This window comes from Lampris incognitus, chromosome 3 (assembly GCF_029633865.1).
Source record: "Lampris incognitus isolate fLamInc1 chromosome 3, fLamInc1.hap2, whole genome shotgun sequence".
NCBI lineage: Eukaryota > Metazoa > Chordata > Actinopteri > Lampriformes > Lampridae > Lampris > Lampris incognitus.
In genome coordinates, this window is record NC_079213.1 from 100137899 (window position 1) to 100162796 (window position 24898).

A 24898-nucleotide genomic window follows, 5' to 3' on the forward strand; every position below is an offset into this window, starting at 1 on the left:
AAAAAATATATCAAAATGTTCAGTGACTATGCAGATTATCAGTCAAAGCAAGAAGGTGCCTCTGCTGCCACACCGGGTTCCCAACTGCCCCTGATGCCCACAGCCAGCCACAACTGTGACTCTCCAGCCCAGACACAACCCCACCTTTCAAGCAAGGGCGTAACAACCACCAGTGCTGCAAATCAACAGCAATCAGTGAGGCCAAAGCTTAACAAATACTTCACTAGCCCCACCACCACCCAACAGCTGATCCTCCCTCAAGACCACCACAGCAGTCAGCAGCCCCCATACCCAGGACTAAGTGCACCACTCACTCCACCACCCTCAATACTGTCACCTTACCCTATTCACTACTCCACTCCAGCTCATGCACCCATCTTGCCAGCCTCTAGAGCTCCAATGCAAGCACCCTCACTATGTTTTGACAGCAGCCCAGCTGCCAAACCAATCCACCGAAACAGCAGGCCAGACTACAGCCTGCCCAGTGCATCCCTTCCAGCTGTACAGATATTAGTGGAACCTAATCCCCCGGCCCAAGCCAGTGTGAACCAGCACACACACCCTTTGCCCATTCACAGCCTCTCGTGCCCCACCTCCACGGAAATGCAAACTGTACAGCAGCCTACCATGACTCACCCAGACACCCCGCCTTACCAAAGCCCTGCTGCCGAGCCTAAACCCCGGGTCTACACTGGTCCTGCATATAATCCCCCTGTGCCCCAGGCCCTCATACCAAGCTTTCAAATGCCACCAATGATGAACATTATGAGCTACCCCTCTTCTACTGGCCAGACCCTTCAAATTTAACAGCATGGATCAATCCCCCAGGTGCATATGTCACAGCCTGCTGCCCTCTACCCCCAAGAGGTGACCACCCCACTAGCAGTGCAACATGTAGCCCCTTACCACACAGCCCCTGCCTCAGACCCTCGAGCTGTCATGTACCACAACACCCTCCACCACACCCATCCACCACCCCGCACATGCACCCACGTCCGTATGAGCCCCCAATGAATGCTCCCGTCAGAGCCGCAGCCAACACAACCTTTCCACCAGCTGCATATGGTGGGTTCATGCAAACTCATCAGGTAAAAAATGTCCAAATGTCCAATGTCCATGTCTGGCAATCCAGACAGCAAAATACTTGTAGAAGACTGGGTTCGTGATATGCAGTACCTTCTGGAAGCAATCGAGCTCCCCACACACCTCCGCTTTTCGACTGTTGTGCGACACCTGAGCAGTGAGGCCAGGAAGCTAGTCCTGAACCTACCCCCCCCACGACCAGACTCCAGAGAAGGCGTATGATGAGCTCAGGGCTGAATACAGCGACACACCAGGCTCACTTGATCCACTAGCCGACTTCTATGAGCGCAGCCAGAGGTCCGGAGAGTCTGCCTGCTCTTATGCTATTGCTCTGGAGGCAACACTGAGAGCGGTAGAGGAAAGTCAGAGAGGGGGCAGGTAATTTCCTGATCGTGATAGTAAACTCACTCGACAGTTTCTAAGAGAACTTTCTAAGAGTGTATGCAAGGATCGCACCAATGAAGCCCAGGCTTTTGAGTTTCCGGGAGCTGCAAGCAGAGCTTAGAAACCTTGCAAAAGAGACTCAGAAGTTCCAGTCACAACACAAGACAAAGATAGCGCTCACCCAGGTGCAGGTCACATCAGAATGTGATACCAATATGAGGTCAGAGAGGTCAAAACACACTTCAGAGTGGACAGAGCTTAAAGATATGGTCAAGAAATTAGCTCTTAGCCAAGAAGAACAGATGACCAAGTTGGCTCACCTTGAGTTGAGAATTGCTGAACCTACCCCTGCACCAGCCCCTGCACCCCCACTAAGGCCCCAACCATCTCCCAGAACAGTTACTCAGGGCTCCAGTGTTGTTTGCTACCGGTGTGGGAAGCAAGGGCATATAGCCCGAGTATGTCGAGCGGTGCTCCCGGATCCCAGTCCGCCCTGGACTCACCAACCCCAGCCTGCAACCTCCGCAGAGAGCACCACACCCCACTCAACGCAGCATTTAAACGCCTAGAGCCTGTGGTAACTGGGGCAACCATGGGCAAGCAGCAAGACCCCCCACTGCAGGTGAGCGATACTGATGATGGAGTAGAGGACATTCCTATTGTGGGTCCCAGGAATGAGGGTGAGGTGGAAGTCAATGGATTAAAGTGCAGGGCTCTTATCGATTCCGGCTCTCAGGTAACCAGTATTACTCACGGATACTGGTGCAACCACCCTGACCTCCATGGACAGAAACTACGGCCCTCTAAAATACCCATAGCAGGTGCAGCAGGTCAGGATGTGCCTTACTCTGGTGTCCTGCGAATTAAGTTGAAAGTGCTGTGGAAAGAGTTCCAGAGTGTGCCGGCTTTTGTTGTCCCTGACTCCGAGTATCGCTCCTCCGTCCCACTGCTTGTGGGAACTAATGTCGTCCGTGCCGCCAGGAGGCACCTCCAAGCAACCTATGGGGAGCAATATCTTCAACGGGTGAAGGAAAGCCATCCAGAGTGGTACACAGCTTTACTGGAAACTGGCGACACTGAATATACAGGAGCAGACGACATGGTGGGCCCTGCTGTGTACACTGGCTGTAAAATACGCATCCCGGGAGGGAAAGAGATGGACTTAATGTGAAAATCAAAGCTGGCCCACAAAGAAAGACATACACAGCGCTAATTGAAGGCCACGCCTCCATTCGGCTTCCCCAGGACCTTATGGTCGCCAAAGTTCTTGCAGATGTGAAGAAAGGCTGTGCTCCTGTCAGAGTGATGAACCTGTCCCAACAAACTGTCACAATCAAACCACACACACAGCTGGCCAGCGCCTTCCTGGTGGACAGTGTTGTGGATTTTTCAGCCACGGAACAGAGTTGTCATCAAAATGAGGAGAACAAAGAGACATACCTGTGTCTGAACCAAGTTGTGAGCAGTGGTGGGGTGGACATAAGTGAAGCAGCAGTGGAGAATGAGCACCAGCGCGCCCTCCTAAAAGAGCTTGTGGAGAGGAATATGGGGGTGTTCTCACAGCACTCAATGGACTACGGCCACACAAAAACAGTCTAGCACGAAATCCCCCTGGTCGACTCAAAGCCCTTTCGACTCCCGTACCGCAAGATTCCCCCTTCACAGTGGCAGGATGTGAGGAAGTTGCTGACAGAAATGGAAACAGCAGGGGTTATCAGGCCTAGTAAGAGTCCATATGCTTCGACAGTAGTGATTGTTACCAAGAAAGACGGATCACTAAGATTATGCATCGATTACCGAAGGCTTAACACCTGCAGCACAAGAGATGCATTTCCACTGCCCAGAATAGAGGAGGCCCTGGAGGCTCTGGGTCAAGCAAAGTATTTCTCAACACTTGATCTCACATCTGGATACTGGCAGGTAGAGGTGGCGGAGCAGGACAAACACAAAACAGCATTCAGCACTCCCATGGGGCTGTTTGAAGCCAACAGAATGCCTTTCGGCCTTCAAAACGCTCCGTCCACCTTCCAGAGACATGACCTGCTGCTTTGGCGATCTGAACTTCACCCATCTCCTGATCTACCTTGATGATCTGATCATATTCTCTAAAACCTTTGATGAGCATCTGGAGAGGCTGCAGCTGGTGTTCGATCGACTGAAGGGGCATGGCTTGAAGTTGAAGCCTTCCAAATGTCAGCTTGTGAGAAAGGAGGTGCACTACTTGGGTCACCTGGTGTCTGCGGAGGGCATCAGGACAGACCCAGAGAAGATCAGCAGAGTCAAGGACTGGGCGAGGCCCACGAATCATAAAGAGGTGCTTCAGTTCCTGGGATTCACCGGATATTACAGGCGGTTTGTGTGCAGTTACTCCACCTTAGCCGCGCCCCTGTACCGCCTTACCGCTGGTGACCCTAGAAAGAAACGGAGAGGGGGGAAGAAGAGGTTAGTGCTTGACCCGCCCTTTGTCTGGACTGATGAGTGTGAGGAGGCTTTTCCGTCACTGAGAGAAAGATTGACAACTGCTCCAGTGTTAGGCTATCCAGACTACAGCCTACCCTTTCTGCTCCAGACTGACGCCTCGGGGGAGGGGCTTGGTGCTGTATTAGCCCAAGTTCAGGACAGAGTCGAGAGAGTCATAGCTTATGGCAGCAGAGGCTTGAGCCCAGCAGAGACGAGGTATTCAGCACACAAACTAGAGTTCCTCGCTCTGAAATGGGCAGTGACCGACAAGTTCTATGACCATCTACATGGGCGCAAGTTCTCAGTCCAGACAGACAATAACCCCCTCAAGTATGTCATGTCGTCTGCAAAATTGGATGCTACAGGTCAGCGGTGGGTGTCTCGGCTGTCAGCATTTGATTTTGATGTGCAGTATCGAAAAGGACAGAATAATGCAAACGCTGATGCCCTCTCCCGGCTGTCTAACCAGGAGGTCACCCAAGTCCTGCAAACCTGCCCTCAGCTTGTATCAGCCAAAGTACAAAGGTGTGTAGAGGAACAATCTCCCCAACAACTGGAAAGCTCCGCTTCAGAGGGACCTGAGCATCAAGAACCTCTGTCACACACGCTCGGTGAATCCTATCAAGAGGTGGGGATGGACACTCTACCTGCATTGACAAAACAGGAGATTTGTGCAGGGCAAAAAGAGGATCCTGTAATCGGTCCTGTTTTGCACTTTAAAAGTGTGAACCAAAAACCGAGCCGCAGCGAGAGGATTGGTGGTGGCAGGCAGGTTTGCCTTCTCTTAAAAGAGTGGCGGAGGTTATTAGTAAGGGATGGAATAATGTATCGTCAGGTCCAAGACTGTCAAAGGGGAGTAGTAGAGCAGCTGGTACTACCAGAGAGATTTCACACATCCGTCAAGACTGCACTTCATGATGACTCAGGGCATTTAGGATTTGAGAGAACGCTGCAGATGATAAGGGAGAGATTTTACTGGCCTAAGATGTTCCAGGAAATCAAGGCTTGGTGTGAGCAGTGTGAAAGGTGCTGCCTCAGAAAGACTCCAACTGCAGGCCTCAGGGCTCCCCTGGTCAGTATTCACAGCAGCGCTCCTATGGAACTTGTGTGTGTAGACTTTCTGACTCTGGAGAAATCAAAGGGAGGCATAGAAAATGTGCTTATTGTTACTGACCACTTCTCCCGGTACGCCCAGGCCTATCCCACTAAAGACCAAAAAGCCTGTACAGTGGCGAAGGTACTGTGGAAGAACTTTTTCTGTCGGTTTGGATTCCCAGCAAAACTACATGCAGACCAGGGGCGTAATTTTGAAAGTGCTGTGGTGAAAGAGCTGTGTAAGTGTACTGGTGTCACTAAGACACACACACCCCCAGGGTAACGGCACCACCAAAAGGTTCAACCGGATTCTCATGGACATGCTGGGGACACTAGAGCCTCACCTGAAACCCCGCTGGCATGAGTATGTGGATGCAATGACACATGCTTATAACTGCACCAAACATGACTCTACTGGGTACACACCGTATTACCTAATGTTTGGTAGACATCCACGACTCCCAGTCGACCTGATTTTGGGCTTTCTACCACCAAAGAGCCATGTGAGTGTAGTGAATATGTCCAGACCCTGCATGACTGTCTGTCAGAAGCTTATACTCAGGCTAACCAGGCCTCACGACATGCAAAAGAGCAGCAGAAAAGGTACTATGATCAAAAGGCAAAGAGTCAAGGTTTCAGCCCAGGGGACAGAGTCTTGGTCAAAATATGTCATGTGGAGGGACGGCAGGAACTGGGAGACAGATGGGAGTCACGCCCATACATTGTGGTGAAGAAACAACCCAGTATACCTGTGTATGTGGTCCGAACAGAGGATGGTGAAAAAGAGAGAGTGGTTCACCGCAACCTTCTTACACAGTGTATGTTTCTTCCGGTGGAGCGGGCTGGTGCAGCAACAAGTGCAGGAGTTAAGTTTGACATGGGGGACTGGGAGGTGGATGGCATGGAGGTAATGGGGGAGGAAGCCGAAAAAGTGAGTCAAGGGGGGAAAGAGGACATAAATGTCAGTGACACCAACGCACTTGATGGCCCCAGCCTGAGGAGGAACCCACAGAGAACTCGACGTCCCTCAAAGAAACTGTCTTACGAGTCACAGGTGGTGAGATCAAAAGAGGAACAGCAGAAGATAGAGAGGGGCTGGACATTGTGGCAGAGGGCCATAGCAGAGAGAGCAGCAGGGCACGTATAATCCACGAAAAAAACAAAAACAAACAAACAAACAAGTTTTTATTAATGGTTTATTTACTTTGATTGCATTTACACATCTACATTTCATAGGCAACTCATGGTATTAACACGTCACTTTCAGTGTGATCTGTTTTAATGTTTATGCTCATAAGTTTTATTTGTTTTGTTTTGTTTGGTCTGATGGCTGGGACGCCATCAATTAAAGAAGGGGTAGATGTAAGGTAGTAATGTAAATCCGCCACAGGGTGGGACTGTTACGCTGTATGTTGCCCTGGGAATGCCGCAAATGGCGATGTTTGTCCCTTTTGCAACACCGTACCCCTAGTTCTTGTCCCGGGCAAAAGGCTACGTTGATCAAATGTTTTTGTTTCTTCTGCCGGAAGGTAAGCAGTGTTGCTGGCGGTCTGCATTATCATAAAAATATTGATTTATATCGCACATATTGTCTAACTGTTTATTCTGTGGTGTTAATAGACAAATTTGCTTATAACCTAGTTAAAGTTTGATGTCGAACATTGTATTTGGTAAGAGAAATGTGACAAAAAGTGTTGGCTAGCCTGTTGAGCATTAGCATGGCATATAACGCAGGATGCAGTATTATTTGAGCAGATTATCGATGGTTTTTTTGTTTAATTTTATGGGTAATAAGTGCCTTATTTAATTTATAATGGATGAAATTTGCTTTGGTTTTGCCGTAAGGTAGCATTTTGATATGAGATGTGTTTATTTGCTTGCACATTTGCACTTTTTATTTTAATTTTATTGAGAAAGAAAATGTTTTTGTTTCTTCTGCCGGAAGCTGTGAGTATGATGAGGCCAGCGGCCAGCTGATAGATGAGAGGTGAAGTGCAAGCGAGTGCCAATAAAGTGTCCAGGTCTCAGCCACGATCCCAAGCCTCCGCCTCCTTCCTTTTCCATGCAAACATAATACTACAACAAACACAACGCAGAGTCCCAGGGCGTGTAGGGAGACGACGGCCGAACGCAAAGTACGGGTTACATATATATAAAGCGTTTTTTCCCGAAACCATCAATGGTGTTGTGAGTGCTCAACTAAGTGTATATATATATATATATGTATATATGTAGGTGTGTGTGTGTGTGTATATATAGATAGATAGATATACACACACATACACACACACGTGTGTAGATATGTATATATAAATATATATTTCCCAATTGTATCCAGCCAATTACCCCACTCTTCTGAACCGTCTCGGTTGCTGCTCCACCCCCTCTGCTGATCGAGGGAGGGCTGCAGACTACCAACTGCCTCCTCCGATACATGTGGAGTCACCAGCCGCTTCTTTTCACCTGACAGTGAGGAGTTTCACCAGGGGGGACGTAGCGTGTGGGAGGATCACGTTTGCCCCCCCGGACAGGTGCCCCAACCAAGGAGGGGGGAGGGGACCGAGGAGGCACTAGTACAGCGACCAGGACACATACCCACATCTGGCTTCCCACCCACAGACACGGCCAATTGTGTCTGTAGGGATGGTGAGTCGGCGTTCCTCGTGTTGGTTAGCAACGTAATGGACCACCACACCACCTGGACACTGTTTTATTTTTGTTGTTTTATTGTTTTCATATTTTATTGCTTATTTTTTATTGAGTGAGATAGATATTGAGAATGACATACTCTGATGTGTAAAAAAACAAGTTTATTATTTAAGTTTATTAATTGATCATTAGAGAGGGCGCAGGAAATTATAAGTAGTAACTTCCTCCTGCTCTTTTTCCAACATGTAATATTTGCTGGATTCTCTATTGAGAATTCTTGTTGAATTCTTCTGGTTTTATTTTTATCATTTGTTTTATTTTTTTAATTTATACTTTGTCATTTTTTCTTTTATTTTGCATGTTCGAAATAAGAACATTTGAATTTGAATGTTTTAACTTTAAATGTTTTTAAAACTGGTGGCACTTTAAGATTTATTGAGTAAGAAGTGGATTAAAAATAAAAGTTCTCTTGTCGTCATTATTAATATCATTATTACGATAAGATAGCTTACCTTCCATTGTCGGCAGAGATGTATTCCTCCCAGCTGATGGTGTTCGGGGATGGCGGGGTCAGCGACTGCCTCCTCACCGGCTGAAGAGGAAGAGGAGGGACAACGTGTCACGACAAAGGACAAACTGAACCACAGCAAACACACACATCAAAAACAAAACAATAAAAACAAACAAAAACACATTAAAGCAGTCAATGTGAAGTTGAGGGCAGATATTAAAAAAAGGAAAGCAGAATTGTTCACAGAGACCTGTGAACATTTTATTGATTTATCCTGTTGTCAGACTATAAATCTGTCAAACATCCGTCAGTCTTCCATCAGCCTTCACAATTATGCTGTTCAACTCTTAATTCACAGACATTTTACAGACGTGTATAGGCCCGTTCACACCCGTTCTGGAGGACCCAGTCAGTTATGGAGCAAGTCATCGATTAGTGTTGAAGTGGACGGTAAAAAGAGGGACTGGTAAAAGACAATAAATCAACAAATTAAAAAGGGATTTATAAATAATGAAAATAATCAGTGAATGACTAAATTGAAATTGGATTAATAAATACCTAAAAAGTGAAATTTGTAAATCAGTTTAATATATTTTTCCATCCATACATCCATTAGTCGAACCACTTATCCTGCTCTCAGGGTCGCGGGGATGCTGAAGCTTATCCCAGCAGTCATTAGGCCGCAGGCAGGGAGACACCCTGGACAGGCCGCCAGGCCATCACAGGGCCGACACACACACACACACACACACACACACACACACACACACACACACACACACACACACACACACACACACATTCACACCTAAGGACAATTTAGTACAATAAAATAATCTAAAAATAATTAAAATAAAAAAACCAAATAAAATAATAACTAAATAAAATAAAAATAACAATTTTTGATAAAATTATTTTCCAAGTGTAAGACCATACCAGCCTTATTGTGATAGTTTTGCAAAAACTATAAAATGTCAAACAAGTTTAAAAGTACAAGTAAAGCTCATGTATACTCTATTAAAGTTTATATGTTATTTATTCGAGTTTTCGCTTTACTCTTGCGGAAGTGTGTTTTGTGGACTTGGAGAAGGTTTACGACCATGTACCCCGGGGCACTCTGTGGGGGGTACTGCGGGAGTATGGGGTACCGGGGCAGTTGCTACAAGCCATCCGGTCCTTGTATAACCAAAGTGAGAGCTGTGTCCGCATTCTCGGCACAAAGTCAAACACGTTTTCGGTGGGTGTCGGGCTCCGCCAAGGTTGTCCCTTGTCCCCGATTTTGTTTATGATATTCATGAACAGGATCTCAAGGCACAGCCAAGGTGAGGAGTGTTAATTTCATGAATACATTTGACAAAACATTTTATAAAGGGAGATTCCTTTTAACATTTGTCTTCTGATTTACCAACTGCTTTTCCATCTAACGACTCCATCATCATTTCAGTGACTCTGGGATCCACCGCAGGATGTAAGAAGAGCTCTCACTGGCTATCACCACAACGTGTTGCTGATGGACCCGAACGACAGCCAATGAGAGCTCTTGTTATAGCCCACCTTGCAACAGTCCATTTAGGGGCCCAGCAATTTTATTTTCTCAATTGCCCCCATGACCCAAATTCTCACCTTAAACAAAAATAAATTTTTCTCTTATTTTTTAGATTCATTACGATTATGACCGTGCATGACTCGACTTCTACCACTAGATGGTGGAAGCGCCCCACTAAGACCACAACAACTTTTATGGAAAACCTGATCACATCTGCATGACTGACTCAGAGGCTGAATTAACACTTCCTTTAACTAAATATCAGCAGAGACAAAAATCATAAGACCTCAATGAATGATAAGTCCATACTAATAAAACCTTTACTTCCTAGTCAGTATATGTACACTGAGGACAGACTATTGCGTAATGTATTTCAAATGTGTACATCTCACATTTATTTACACCTTTATATTTTTACAGTTATAACATTTTTCATTTTTCCTTTAACTTTTGTATTCTGAAAGTTTGCATTGTTCGCCGCTGGCTGCACTGAATGTTAAGTCAAGTAATTCTTATTGGTATAGCCCAATGTCACATATTACAAATTTGCCTCAAGGGGCTTTACAGCCACACACCTTTTCACATGCAAACCCTCAACTATAATGTTTAAAACTATAAAGGTTTTTACACTCATCTTACACAACCGCTTAAACTATCGGAGCCCCATGCAGATGGATGGTAATGTGTACTTTCCATGTAGAAAAGACTCTCCATAAAAGCAGTCCTGCATCCAGTTTTGCAGGAACAGCAACAGGTAAAGTTTAACCCTTGGGTTCTCCACACATCGTGTATACTGCCCTTGTCTTAGGGGTCATTTATGACCTGCCGTCATTAAACCTCTAAATTAAAGCAACTTCATTTTAAACCCCAAATCTATTTTGCACAAAGAAACAAGCTGTCATTCATCACAAACTGTGAGACTATCTGGGTTTTCCCTCTCCACAGTGCAGAAAGACTGCATTTAATCAGTGGACACCCCTCGTTTTTTTAGGGTCACACATGACCCAAACATGTCTGAGGGTCAAACATGACCCTGAGACCATCTTAGTACCCTAGTGGTGTACAGCTTTCATGGAAATATGAACAAAAACAGTGTTTCACTTTTTCTAATGTTGGGGTCACTGTAGGACAAGTCATCACATTTCAGGGTGAAAAAAGATCATGTAGAGTCTTTTCTCTGCTGTTAAACAGTTATGGGTCATTTTGACCCGTAAGACAACAGAAGGGCGATGCAGGATTATGGGTATGCAGGGTTATGGTTAACGGTTATGCTTATTACACTCAATGGCCTGGATCATGGTTATCATATTACATATCATATACATATGATACACATATCCTGCATGAACTTCAGGTTTTATCAGCTTTGTGCATATATGAATAACTACATCTGAAATGTCGCCTGAAAACTTGTGTAAATTGTGTTTACCTGCCATAATATTTTAATTAAACTTCCCTAAGACCCTAAGCGCTAACCCAAGTGTGTGTGTGTGTGTGTGTGTGTGTGTGTGTGTGTGTGTGTGTGTGTGTGTGTGTGTGTGTGTGTGTGTGTATGTGTGTGTTTTTGTGTGTGTAATAACACAGGAGTCGGTCCACCTTGTCTATCTGATCCTTTCAGCGCTAAATACACGGCTGTCATCAAACTATGTTTTGGTGTTTTTCTCGGTGGAGGGCGGCCCTGGGAGCCGTCGCTCTCACGCTGTGTGGGAGCGACTGTTGTAACGACAGAGTACACACAGCCGGCAGGGGCCGTGATCTGCTGGTATGTCCTCTCCACTCCCCTCCAAACTCGCCGACTGTCGCTTCGTGGCCTCACTGGGGTTTAAAGCTTCATCCGTCTAATCATCTGTCTAAGCGCAGATCCCCAACGTAAAGCCCCTCACCACTGCCCCCCTCACCCCACACCCCCAGGCCCCAGTCACTAACCCCACACCCCCCGGCCCCAGTCACTGTGGTAAATAGAGCTACGTCACAGGGACCGGCCCATCCACTTGTTTATCCTGTGGCCTTGTTCCATCCACCAGTTTTCATTCCACTGGGGGGTGGACAGAACTACAGGTTCCCACTCTTTAAGAAATCCTTTTCATTGACATTTTCCAGGACTTTTATCTTGGACATCCACGCCAGGTGTTGCTGACGTAAAGTCGGTACTAACTATCAGAGGAAGTCCCAACAGTCTCTAAACAGACTGTGTGACTGAACAAACTGAACTTCACACACTGACATCACATCTCACAGGTAAATACAAGATTGCATAATCTAACTTTGCAATGTTCCATGACCTTTCTGACATCTCCTTTATGACCTTTCAACCAATCTAATCACTTTCCAGGTGTTTTCCATGAATCTAACATCAGTCTACACATTTTCAGGTTTTGCAGGACACGTGGGAACCCTGATACAGAGTCAAAACAAGGGCCTACACAGATATCTCTCTCTCTTTCACACACGCACACACACACACACACACACACACACACACACACACACACACACGCACACACATGGCATTGAAAGGTTAACCAGCCTCTTTCTTTTGTGTTGAAACGGTGAGCCAGCAGGCAGTGGGTCTGACACAGACAGCGTTCAGAGACTTACAAACAGTTATGAGATGGAACCCAAAGCAGAACAGAGGGGGATTGGGTGCAAACAAATGGGGCATTTATCTAAAAGGCGTCCATTGGAGTGTCGGGGTGGCTTTGTCTTCACTGGCTTTATGTGCCGTTGTGTCGAGTCAAGGGCACCGCCATCCAAACTGTGGACTGGAACATTCTGAGGGGTCCTGTACAGGGGTTAGGGTTACGCGGCGTGTGGCGACCACGAGAGTGAGGCTGCAGTTCAGTCATGTCCACCACAAGGTGGCAACGTTATGCAAAAGTGCTGTGATGTGTTAGGACAGGACAGTCTCAGGGCTGGACTGGTGGTTTCACTGCAGGTAAAAAAAACAATAAAACAAAAAAATCTTAACAGCTGAACTAATTGATTCTTTCTCCACTACAGAGCGAGTGGTGATATCTTCCTCATCACGTTCTGGTCCGGCCTCTTACTCAATAAGCAGCTCTTAGTAAAGGGCTATAAAGTGACTTCCAAAGACGTACATATGAGCGGTCCAGGTGCAGGCACTGATGCTGGCTCTGCAGAAATATAAGATCTACTACTTATGAAGCTGCATTCGACCACGTGACTAAAATTCAGGTTGATGATGTTTCTTCACCTGCTGAAGATGCACGGTGAATGGAAGCATAGCATAGTGTCGTTAGGCTCCTACTATGTAGCTGTTAATAAGCAGGCTTTATAGCGTTTCTGCTGGGTCGCAAGTATCTTAACCTGTGAGAGGACAATGTGAACTCAATGCAAGATTTACAATAAAATATTGTGTACTTATGTGTACTATATATGAGAACTGTCATTCAGATCTTGAATCAATAAACTAATTTCAAGTCCATATTATCCAAGCCACTTATCCCAACTGGGGTCACGGGGATGCTGGAGCCTATCCCAGCAGTCATTGGGCGGCAGGCAGGGAGACACCCTGGACAGGCCACCAGTCCATCACAGGGCCCACACACACACACACCTAGGGACAATTCGCTACGGCTGATTCACCTGACCTACATGTCTTTGGACTGTGGCAGGAAACCAGAGCCCCCAGAGGAACATGCAAACTCCACACAGAGGACGACCCAGGATGATCCCCAAGGTTAGACGACTCCAAGGTTCAAACCCAGGACCTTCTTGCTGTGAGGCAACCGCACTAACCACTCCACCACCGTGCCGCCCTAATTTCAAGTCATTCATTGGATGTCCCAAATTCACACTTCATTCATTTTACAAAAATAAAAAGAGGGGGTTCCCCGGCAGCTCACCTGGTAGAGTGGTACATACGTATATGGCTGAGTCCTTACCACAGCAGCCTGGGTTCGAATCCGCCCCGGGCCCTTTGCTACATGTCATCGTCTCTCCCTTCCCTGCCTTTCCTGTCTGTCTGTACCATCACTATCTAATAAAGGCAGAAAATGCCCAAAAACAATCTTTAAAAAAAATAAGAACAATAAAAATGGAAAAAAAGTTAAAATGATCAGAAAAAACACAAGTATTGAGTTGCCTCATCTCATTTGCTCTATCGTACAAACTGTACAATTCCTTCTTATCTGACCAAATCAACTGGACTCAACTATCCTCTTTTAAAACTGCTGTAAACAGAACAAGGGCTCTCTTTATTTAAGAGATTTGTTCATTTATTTATTTAAGAGATTTGATGGTACCAACTGTCCTACAAGGTCCAGAAAGGAGGGATATGATTTGTCCGTTCACCTCATCTTATCATTCAGAACCTGAACTTTATGGCTAATTGGTGAGAATATAATTTACAAGGTGTCTGGTCGCAGCTGATATCCCGTTTGCTTGCCGGGGTTCGTGGAGTGGTTGGATGATGTCAACAAACACACTACCAAGGACTGCCTGCTTTAAAACTGGATTTACTAAAGAACAAGATTCACTTCAAGTTGCTGGAAAAACAAAAAGCAGCTTTCTGGATTCTGTGGGACTCAAAGAAATTTTAAAACGAGCACTGGGGCATCCAGGTAGCGTGATGGTCTATTCCGTTGCCTACCAACACAGGGATCGCCAGTTCAAATCCCCTTGTTACTCCGGCTTGGTCGAGCGTCCCTACAGACTACAGACACAATTGGCCGTGTCTGCGGGTAGGATGCAGAATGTGGGTGTGTGTCCTGGTTGCTGCACTAACGCCTACTCTGGTTGGTCAGGGCGCCTGTTTGTTGAGGGGGGGGGGGAACTGGGGGGAATAGCATGATCCTCCCACGCGCTACATCCCCCTGGTGAAACTCCTCACTGTCAGGTGAAAAGAAGCGCCTGGCGACTCCACATGTATTGGAGGAAGCATGTGGTAGTCTGCAGCCCTCCCCGGATCGGCAGAGGGGGTGGAGCAGCGACCGGGACAGCTCAGAAGAGTAGGGTATATGGCTGGATACAATTGGGGAGAAAAAGGGGGAGAAAGCCAAAAAAAAAAAAAGAAGAAGAGGGATGAAATCATGGAGCCGTGTCAAGTTGATGATGGTGTACAAATGAATTCAGAGGGATATTGGGATATTGTGATTTTTTTTGGTAAAAGACTTCCTGCCTTGGCTGAGAAAGAAGCCAGATGCTTTCAGGAAACGGGTTATGTTCATGCATGTTAACACGCCATCACATGCCTCAAAGTATTCAAGAGGACAGCTGGAATCAAAGAGTATATGGGTGACCCGATTGTGGAGTGGCCAGCCTGTTCACCCAATATCATCAACAGTTTTCTGGTCTGCTCTAAAATGTGAAACACACACTACTGGAAAGCAGCACACCTCCAAAGAAATGCTCTAGAAAGGTCTGCAGGATGCTGAACAAATCTTCACGAAATATGAAATCGAAAATTTCATAAAAAGTATGGATGACAGACTTGTTTCTGTGATTAAGGAAAAAGGGTGGGTACATCTCCAAGCAGGCTGGTGTGGAGGTTAGATTCCTGGTTTTAAACGATGTTCACCTACAAGACTATCACAATAAAAAAAAGAAAGACGAAGAAGAGGTGACTCGAACATAAACTCATTGAGTTACTTATGAATTGATAAATTTTAACCACATCAGAGGAACAAAAAAAAAAAAAACAACACAAAAACTCCGGTTTCCTCCCACAGTTCAAAGACATGTAGGTCCGGTGGATCGGCCGTACTAAATTGTCCCTAGGTATGAATGTGTGTGTGTGTGTGTGTGTGTATGTATGTTGGCCTTGTGTGCTAGCCTGGCGGCCTCTCCAGGGTGTCTGCCCACCTGCTGCCCAATGACTGCTGGTATAGGCTCCAGCATCACTGTCACCCTGAGAGCATGATAAGCTGTTCGGATAATGAATGGATGGAATGGACAAAACCATGGGGATTTGCCCATGAGTCGTCAACACCGAAAACTTCAGCGATACACCGACTCGTGTCTGAACAAAACCCAACTGTCCAATTTTTTATTTTTTTTAGGTGGTGGCGAGAAAGACAGGAAAAGAACTGACAACTAATGGAGGCTGCTTGGCCATCTGATGCTCACCTCAAAGTTCTGCTCGATGAGGTTGCCGCCTTTGCTCAGGCTCTCCATGATGGCTTTGTTCCGCAGGATGTCCTCCTCGCTCAGGTGCTCGCGGCGTTTCCGGGACTCCAGCACAAGGCCGTTCACCGAGTAGAAATCAGCCAGGAAGTTACCCACGCGCTCCTGCGGGACCGGCGACAAATGAAACCTCCTGCTGACTCAGTTTAATTCAATACAATTCAATATTTCTCAACAGGACCATTCTCTGCACCATCGCACTTTATCACCTCTCATTTCACCTATATAACTCAATCCTTGTGTATATATCTGAAGATTGTTGTGTTGTCGTGTCATTATTCTATGTTAAGTACAGAAAGAGCCACCAAAGACAAAGCTATTGGTGCCATGCTTCAATATGTCATGCACACGCTCATGGATAAGTTGTGCACCAATTTCCTTCTTATAAAGACAACAGAAATGTAAAAACATGTTATATTGTTACTGTAGCGCCCCCTGTTCATAGAATTGTATCAAATGCAACACACTTGTACATTGTAGCTATGTGTAGAATATTTACAAAATTGGTTGCAATCCAAATTTGCATTGAAGACTTGCGGCCCATTAAGTGCATCAGGCCATGCCTTTAAAATTGTGATAACAAATTACAAACAAACGGTAAGTGATATAAAAATATGAACTCATAAGTTTTGTTCGGGGTCATCTAAATATGGTATGATCCAAATGTGGTGAAGATTTGATGAAGTATGTGCCAAAAGACGCAAAAAATGTGTTTACCAAAAAAATCCGAAATGGTGGAAATTTTTTATAGGGGCAAATGGGCGTGGCCTATATCAGTCGAATCAGCTTCATCCATGGAACCCTCTGTGCATTTTTTTTTCTTTTACTCCCAATGGTTCATATTAGCCAAATCGTAAAATACTTAATAACCGACCACATGGTGGAGCTATTGACTACACGCTTTAATATGTTCAGCACATCTCCATGGGCACCTGTGTACCAGGTATGATTACTTTAGCACATATAGTATTTGAAATATTAATGAATATATTTGTTCTCCCATAGACAGCCATTCAAAAAATATAAAATATTCATACTCTGTAACTGTAACGGATATCAAAAAGAAAAGTAATAGCCACCATGACATGCATATGTTTTACATGTGAAAACTGGAATGAGGTGTCTATCTGCAAAAATGTAAGAGGAGGTGCAATCTGAAAACGTATGGAAGAATAAAAAGAATTAGAAAAAAATAATGGGGTCCACGGTGGTGTAGCGGTCTAAGCATCGGCTTTGTGTCGATGCAGTTGCCCACTGGGGACCGGGGTTCACGCCTCGGTCTCGTCAGATCCGACTATGGCCAGACTAGATGAAGCAGCAATAATTGGCAACCCTGTCTTCGGGAGGGGGGTGGAGTCGGTTTGTGTTCGTCACATGAATGCGTCTCTGTGTGTGTCGGAAAAAGCAGTGGTTCGGCTTGGATTTGCCTTGTCACGAAAGTGGGGAGGCGTCTCCTTCGAGACTGCCGGCCGGAGAGATGCAGTTGGCGAACGCATACAGTATGAGGGTGGGTGCTTGAACTAAAATAGGGATCGATTGGGCACTACATTGGGAGAAAAAGGGAAAAATCAGAAATAAATTTAAGAAAAAATAATAATAACAATAAATAGCGTAGATAACTAGGTGTGATCACACAGACTTGCTACAGACTTGATTTGATATACTTTAATGATCCCCGTACAGAAATTATGCTCTGCATTTAAACCCATCTGAGCTGCGTAGCTAGGAGCAGTGGGCAGCCGCCATGCAGCACCTGGGGACCAGCTCCAGTTCGTCTTGCCTCGGTCAGGGGCACAGACAGGAGTATAAACCTTAACATGCATGTCTTTTTGATGGTGGGGGAAACCGGAGCACCCAGAGAAACCCACCGCAGACACGGGGAGAACATGCAAACTCCACACAGAGGATGACCTGGGATGACCCCAAGGTTGGACAACCTCGGGGTTCGAATCCAGGACCTTCTTGCTGTGAGGCGACAGCGCTAACCACTGCGCCACCGTGGCGCCCTTGTTCAGCTTCCCCATCTGTACAACTTTGCTGAATTTGGGTACCATGAAATATTACATGTAAGAGATATAGCAGTTAATAACTAGTATGGTGATGGTTTATTAATTGCCAGAAGGTGGAGCTATGGATGCCATACTTCAATATGTTGTGCATTCTCATGGAAATTTGTATACCAAGTTTCATTTCATTAAAGACAAAAGAATTGTAGATATCATGTCATAATGTTACTGTAGTGCCTCCTGTGGGTAGAACTGTATCAAATGTTACACATTTGTGCAATGTGGCTGTATGTACAACATTCTCAAATTTAGTTTCAATCAAAATTAGCATTGAGGAGTTATAGCACGTTAAGTACATCATGCCACACCTTCAAAATGTTGCTAGCCAATTACAGACAAACAGAAAGTGATACACAAAAACGGAATCTTAAATTGTGGTAGGTGTCATCTAAATATGGTACGTACCAAGTTTGGTGAAGATTAGATGAAATATGGGCTGCCACTGGGAGTGGTGATCACAACCTCTGAGTCACACAATACCATCAGTGCAGGACTCAAGTTGCTGAAGACCATTCTTCCCGAGGAAGCCTTTTATGGAAGGGGAGAGCTTGGGCCCACAGGTCATAATTACTGACGACTGTAAAGCTCTGCTACAGGCAGTAAAAGATGTCTACCCTCAAACCAACCCCATCTTCTGTGTCTTCCACATGCTCCAAGCGATGTGGAGATGGCTATGGGACGCTCACCATGGGGTGCCAAAAAATGATCGGCAGCATCTCCTCAAAATTTTCAAACGTCTCATCTACGCCAAGTCACCACATGATCTGGAGGCGTCATACCATCATCAGGCAGGCCAGGACCCCACAGTAAACCAACACTCGAAGTACAAAGACCATCTGGCTTCAGTTTTTGAGAGGCGTGAGGATTGGGCTATCTGCCTATGGTCGGCTCTCCCAACACGAGGTAACAACACAAACAACTTTATGGAAAGTGCAATGATGGTCCTGAAGGACAAGATCTTTTACAGGCTGAATGGCTTTTGATAGAGTACGCGGCTAGTTGTTGTGAGTCTAATATCGCGGCAATGTTAGCTCCTGTGATGTGGCGTGCACGGTGTGACTTGAGCAATTGACGTCTCTCTCTCTCTTACTCTGTTTAAAAAAAATAGCTGATTTAAAATGCATCAAACGTAGGCAAACAAGTGATTTACGAAAAACGTCAATGGGAAATAATAGAGTGACAGAACAGATAACGTTAAATATTAGAGAAATTTTTTCATAGATTTTTATAGTAACGAAAGGGTTGGCGGAGCCAATCAAATAGGTGCCAGTCCAAATCTAGGAGGTCCTGGAGCACGCTCCGGCTTGCTCCGGCACAAATTAAGCCCTGGTCAAGATCTGTGCAGTGTTTATGAGTAATATGCAGTTTCATGTAACACACACAAATATGATCTGAGATTAAGACTCTGTGCCTTGCCAAATAGGCACCCAAGAACAAAGTGGCTCAACACCTGCAGAAGGCTCATCAATTGGAGAAAGCTCACCACCTAGAGAAGGATCAACCTGTCAAAGAGAGCATCTTGAGGATCACCTCAAAAGTATGTCTGAGGGGCTGTTGGAGAAACTGAGACAGGATGAAACATTCCAGGCACCCATAAAATCTCTTGTCTCCTCTTATGAAAAGATTACGACCAACAGTGTGCTGATTTCAGCGTTGTCCACGTTTGGAAAACCAAGTAGTGCGGCCACTTCAGCCAAATTACTAAAAACACGGGCAAGGAAATGCCTGCAAATGAGCACAGCAGTTGGTGTGCAACCTATAGCTGTGGCTCGACGGAAGGTACCACTTGGAGGCAGATGGGCATTGATCACTGGACGACCGCCTAAAAGAGCCCGGAGAGATCATAACTATGGCAAAGTTAAAGAGGGTGGCAGTGCACTGCCGAAAAGACCAGCACCACACTCACTTTCTCAGTGTGTGACTGATAGCATGTCCCTGGGTGGCAAACAGCAGTAAATAAACTATTGTATTAAAAAAAAAAGCAGCATGTTTATGTAGGCCTAAGTATTCTGATTTAAACAACAACAAAAAATTCTCAAACAAATAACAGACTATGCCTTTTTTTTAATATACACTCACTGGCCACTTTATTAGGTACACCTTGCTAGTACCGGGTTGGACCCCCTTTTGCCTTCAGAACTGCCTTAATCCTTCATGGCTTAGATTCAACAAGGTACTGGAAACATTCCTCAGAGAGTTTGGTCCATACTGACATGATAGCATCACGCAGTTGCTGCAGATTTGTCGGCTGCACATCCATGATGCGAATCTCCCGGTCCACCACATCCCAAAGGTGCTCTATTGGATTGAGATCTGGTGACTGCGGAGGCCATTTGAGTACAGTGAACTCATTGTCATGTTCAAGAAACCAGTCTGAGATGATTCGAGCTTTATGACATGGCACGTTATCCTGCTGGAAGTAGCCATCAGAAGATGGGAACACTGTGGTCATAAAGGGATGGACATGGTCAGCAACAATACTCAGGTAGGCTGTGGCGTTGACACGATGCTCAGTTGGTACTAAGGGGCCCAAAGTGTGCCAAGAAAATATACCCCACACCATTACACCACCACCAGCAGCCTGAACCGTTGATACAAGGCAGGATGGATCCATGCTTTCATGTTGTTGACGCCAAATTCTGACCCTACCATCCGAATGTCGCAGCAGAAATCGAGACTCATCAAACCAGGCAACATTTTTCCAATCTTCTATTGTCCAATTTTGGTGAGCCTGTGCGAATTGTAGCCTCAGTTTCCTGTTCTTAGCTGACAGGAGTGGCACCTGGTGTGGTCTTCTGCTGCTGTAGCCCATCTGCCTCAAGGTTCGACATGTTGTGCGTTCAGAGATGCTCTTCTGCATACCTCGGTTGTAATGAGTGGTTATTTGAGTTACTGTTGCCTTTCTATCAGCTCAAACCAGTCTGGCCATTCTCCTCTGACCTCTGGCATCAACAAGGCATTTTCGCCCACAGAACTGCCGCTCACTGGATATTTTCTCTTTTTCGGACCATTCCCTGTAAACCCTAGAGATGGTTGTGCGTGAAAATCCCAGTAGATCAGCAGTTTCTGAAATACTCAGACCAGCCCGTCTGGCACCAACAACCATGCCACGTTCAAAGTCACTTAAATCACCTTTCTTCCCCATTCTGATGCTCGGTTTGAACTGCAGCAGATCGTCTTGACCATGTCTACATGCCTAAATGCATTGAGTTGCTGCCATTGGCTGATTAGAAATTTGCGTTAACGAGCAGTTGGACAGGTGTGCCTAATAAAGTGGCCGGTGAGTGTATATACCAGTTCTGCAAAACTGAATTGACAGGTCATGTAAATATTGTGTTTAAAACAACAACAACAAAAAAGAAAAAAACACACACACAGGTTCCCCCTGATTAAATAAATATCAATTACGTAAATTATGTGTTGGTATATTTATTGATTATAAACTTGCAGCAACTTTGCTACAGGTTTGCCACAAGTGTTTGCCAGAAGGCACTTTTTCTAAGGGAATGTATTATAATGCTTGTATTACACATATTTCGCAATTATTGTAGGTTGAACCCTCTTAAGGGTCAGATCCTCAAAATACTGCTACTTCCACTCTCTCCCTCCAGAATTCATAACGTTACTGAAGCTGATGCATCACCTTTCTAACCAGTACTAGTCTGGTGTACATTATTGTCCCTATGAAAATAATGGCGAAAATAATAAATATATGTTTTCAGTATATCTGTGGTGGTGATAGGATTACATCAATATATAGAGATAGGACAAGTAGGTGTTTTGATAAATATGTATAATATATAGATGTTATGGCGAAGATCGGTTATGGTTATGCTAGCTAACGTAGCTGACTAGCCAAGCATTGTCAGGTCAACGAAGGAATCACGTGCTTTGACAGGAGCAACGCGAACGTCAGAGCGGCAACGTTTCACCGGCCAATCAGGTAGCGCTTCTTTTACATGTTAATGAACCTTCTCCTGCCATCCTGCATTTCGGAAATTTGCCAGCCGCTGTGTTCAGGGACAGTTTGTAAATAACAGCTCCGGTAAGGCCACTACATATGGTACTGGCTTGACTTGACTCGACTCGACTCTGTGTCGTTTTCCATTACCGTAACAGTACCCCTCAGTCTAGCTGGATTTTCGGTTCTCCATTTTTTTCAATTTCAAGATGTACTTTTAAGATAACTCCGCTTCGACCACTTCGGTATTTAAAAATGTCGGGTAATATCCCATGCGTGCATTGATGACGCAGTGACGACCAATCAGAGGTCTGCATTGATTTTGGTACCCGCTCCAGTTTTTTTGGAACCTCGACAAAGGTGGTACCAGAAAAGTGGTAACAGTTACCAAAATGCCGGTACTTTCCAGTAATGGAAAACTAAAAAAGGGCGAGTCAAGTCGAGTCGAGTTGAGCCGGTACCATGTAGTGGAAAAGGGGCTCTGATGGGACGGAGTAAATTGCTATTATAACAAAGCAAACTAAACTTATAAGGCAGTGGACAGGCAAACTTATTACACAACTATGTAGGCTTTCTAACAAACACAGTGTGCAAATATTGTGCGAGTTTTGAGCCAAAATGTAAAACACATAATAACTGATGGTGTTATTGGTAACATGTTTTACAAAGTTAAGCATTTCCACATTGGGCACCTTTCCATAAAGTATAAATACTTTAGCACTTGTAGTTGTTGATATTTCAACTTTCAAACATTCCTCCCATAGAATTCCATGATACGTTTTAATTTTTTTAAAAAAATCATATAAAATCACTGGAGCATGCTAGCATAATAGCATATATCTCCTGGAGAAGCTATATGTTTTGATGTTCAAATGAAGTTTCTATGACAAACAGTACAGGAGTAAATAGATGCTAAAAAACTACAAAATAATAAAAAGAATAAAAATAAAGAGCAAGGACAATAATGATAATAAATAAATAGCAGAGATGACAGTTTGATTGTTGCATTTGCTGCAAACGATAACAGGTACTACTACTACCACTAATATTACTACTACTACCACTACTACTACAACTACTACCAATACTACTACTACTACTGCTACTACCACTACCACTAATATTACTACTATTACCACTACTACTACTACTACCACTACTACCATTACTAATACTACTACGACCACTACTACCACTACCATTACTACTACTACTACCATTACTACTACTACAACTACTACCAATACTATGACTCCTACTACCACTACTACAACTACCACCACTACCACTACTACCACTACCTCTACTACCGCTACCACTACCACTGCTACTATGACTCCTACTACCACTACTACCACTACTACCACTACTACTACTATTACAACAAAGAATAAGAGGTACCAACCGTCTTGTCCTCTCTGAATAACCAGCCGGTCTGTGCTCTGGAGAAGGTGATGGATTTGGTGGAGAGAGTAGCGGAGTAGACGTCGCTGCTCATTAAGATGTCAACCTCTTCCTCCGTCTCCATCTCAGACTCCTGAAAACACAGCAGATACCTCTCTTTACAAAAGCAGCACCAGACACTGAAAGACAGCATTCATATTTTCAATTTCTGTTGGTCTTTTAACCAGACACCAACACATTTAATCATTTGTTAACCTGTTCTCAGGAACACGAAAATGTATCTTGTGGCTTGACGTTCACCTCGACCTCAATGACTTCAAGGTTTTTTGACTGCCAAGTAAGTTTGCAAATATAATATGACTTGGTGTGATAACTACTTAAAAAAAACATAGAGGACATAACTCAATATTCCCAATGTAGGAAGCCTAAGAGGGCGGTCTATTCCGTTGCCTACCAACACGGGGATCGCTGGTTTGCATCGCCGCGTTACCTCCGGCTTGGTTGGGCGTCGCTACAGACACAATTGGCTGTGAATGCAGGTGGGAAACCAGATGTGGGTATGTGTCCTGGTCACTGCACTAGCATCTCCTCTGGTCGGTCAGGGCGCCTGTTCGGGAGGGAGGGGCACTGGGGGAAATAGCATGATCCTCCCACGTGCTACGTTCCCCTTGCGAAACTCCTCACTGTCAGGTGAAAACAAGCGGCTGGCGACTCCACATGTATCGGAGGAGGCATGTGGTAGTCTGCAGCCCTCCCCAGATTGGCAGAGGTGGTGGAGCAGCGACCGGGACGGCTCGGAAGAGTGGGGTAATTGGCCAAGTACAATTGTGGGGAAAAAAATCCACAAAAAAAAGAAAAAAAGAAAAGGAAGCCTAAGAGCGTCTAAGAAATTGTAGAAAAGAGTATCTGAGCTAAAGAAGTGTTGGAGGGCTGAGTTAGAGGAAATATTTCATGTTTCCAGCCACATGTCCAACCCACCTCGTGGTGAATCCGCTGGTAGACTTTCTGCTCGTTGTCCAGGACCACGAAGGACTCGGTGGGAACGGCGTCTCCATTGAAGATGAAGCTGAGGTCGCCACGCTGGCACTTCATATCCGTGAAGTCTATCAGTGTGGTGTCTAGTCTAAAGAGTTGTGCGTGCACGCATGCACACACACACACACACACACACACACACACACACACACACACACACACACACACACACACACACACATCAAATTATGTCACTGATCACTGAGTCTCTCTCTCTCTCTCTCTAGTTTGGAGACATTTTGAATATCAAATTAGATAGCCTGTGGCGGCCCAGGAAAATAAGGACAAGCTGATCTTCAAGGCTAACTGCAAGTGGCGTTGAAGCCAAAACGCACAAAACCAAACCAAACACATGGAGAGAAACACAGACACTCAAACATTCAGTACTATTACAGAAATTTCAGATTTAATTTACACCTGGATGTGTTAAATGACCCAAATACAACCAATTTGTCAATGTTGGCTCGATGTCTTTATATATGCTCAGTCAGGTGAAAAGAAGCAGCTGGCGACTCCACATATATTGGAGGAGGCATGTGGTCGTCTGCAGCCCTCCCAGG

The 24898-nt window shown here is 45.1% G+C and overlaps 1 protein-coding gene across 1 annotated transcript in view; it reads right to left on the reverse strand.

Annotated features, from left to right (window-relative positions):
• LOC130109253 (ankyrin repeat domain-containing protein 13C-like) overlaps nt 1-24898 on the reverse strand; it is a 90348-nt gene that overhangs the window by 10698 nt on the left and 54752 nt on the right. The window contains 4 exon segments of the mRNA XM_056276052.1: nt 8184-8263; nt 15816-15977; nt 23305-23436; nt 24282-24426. Coding sequence (XP_056132027.1) covers nt 8184-8263; nt 15816-15977; nt 23305-23436; nt 24282-24426 — 519 coding nt within the window.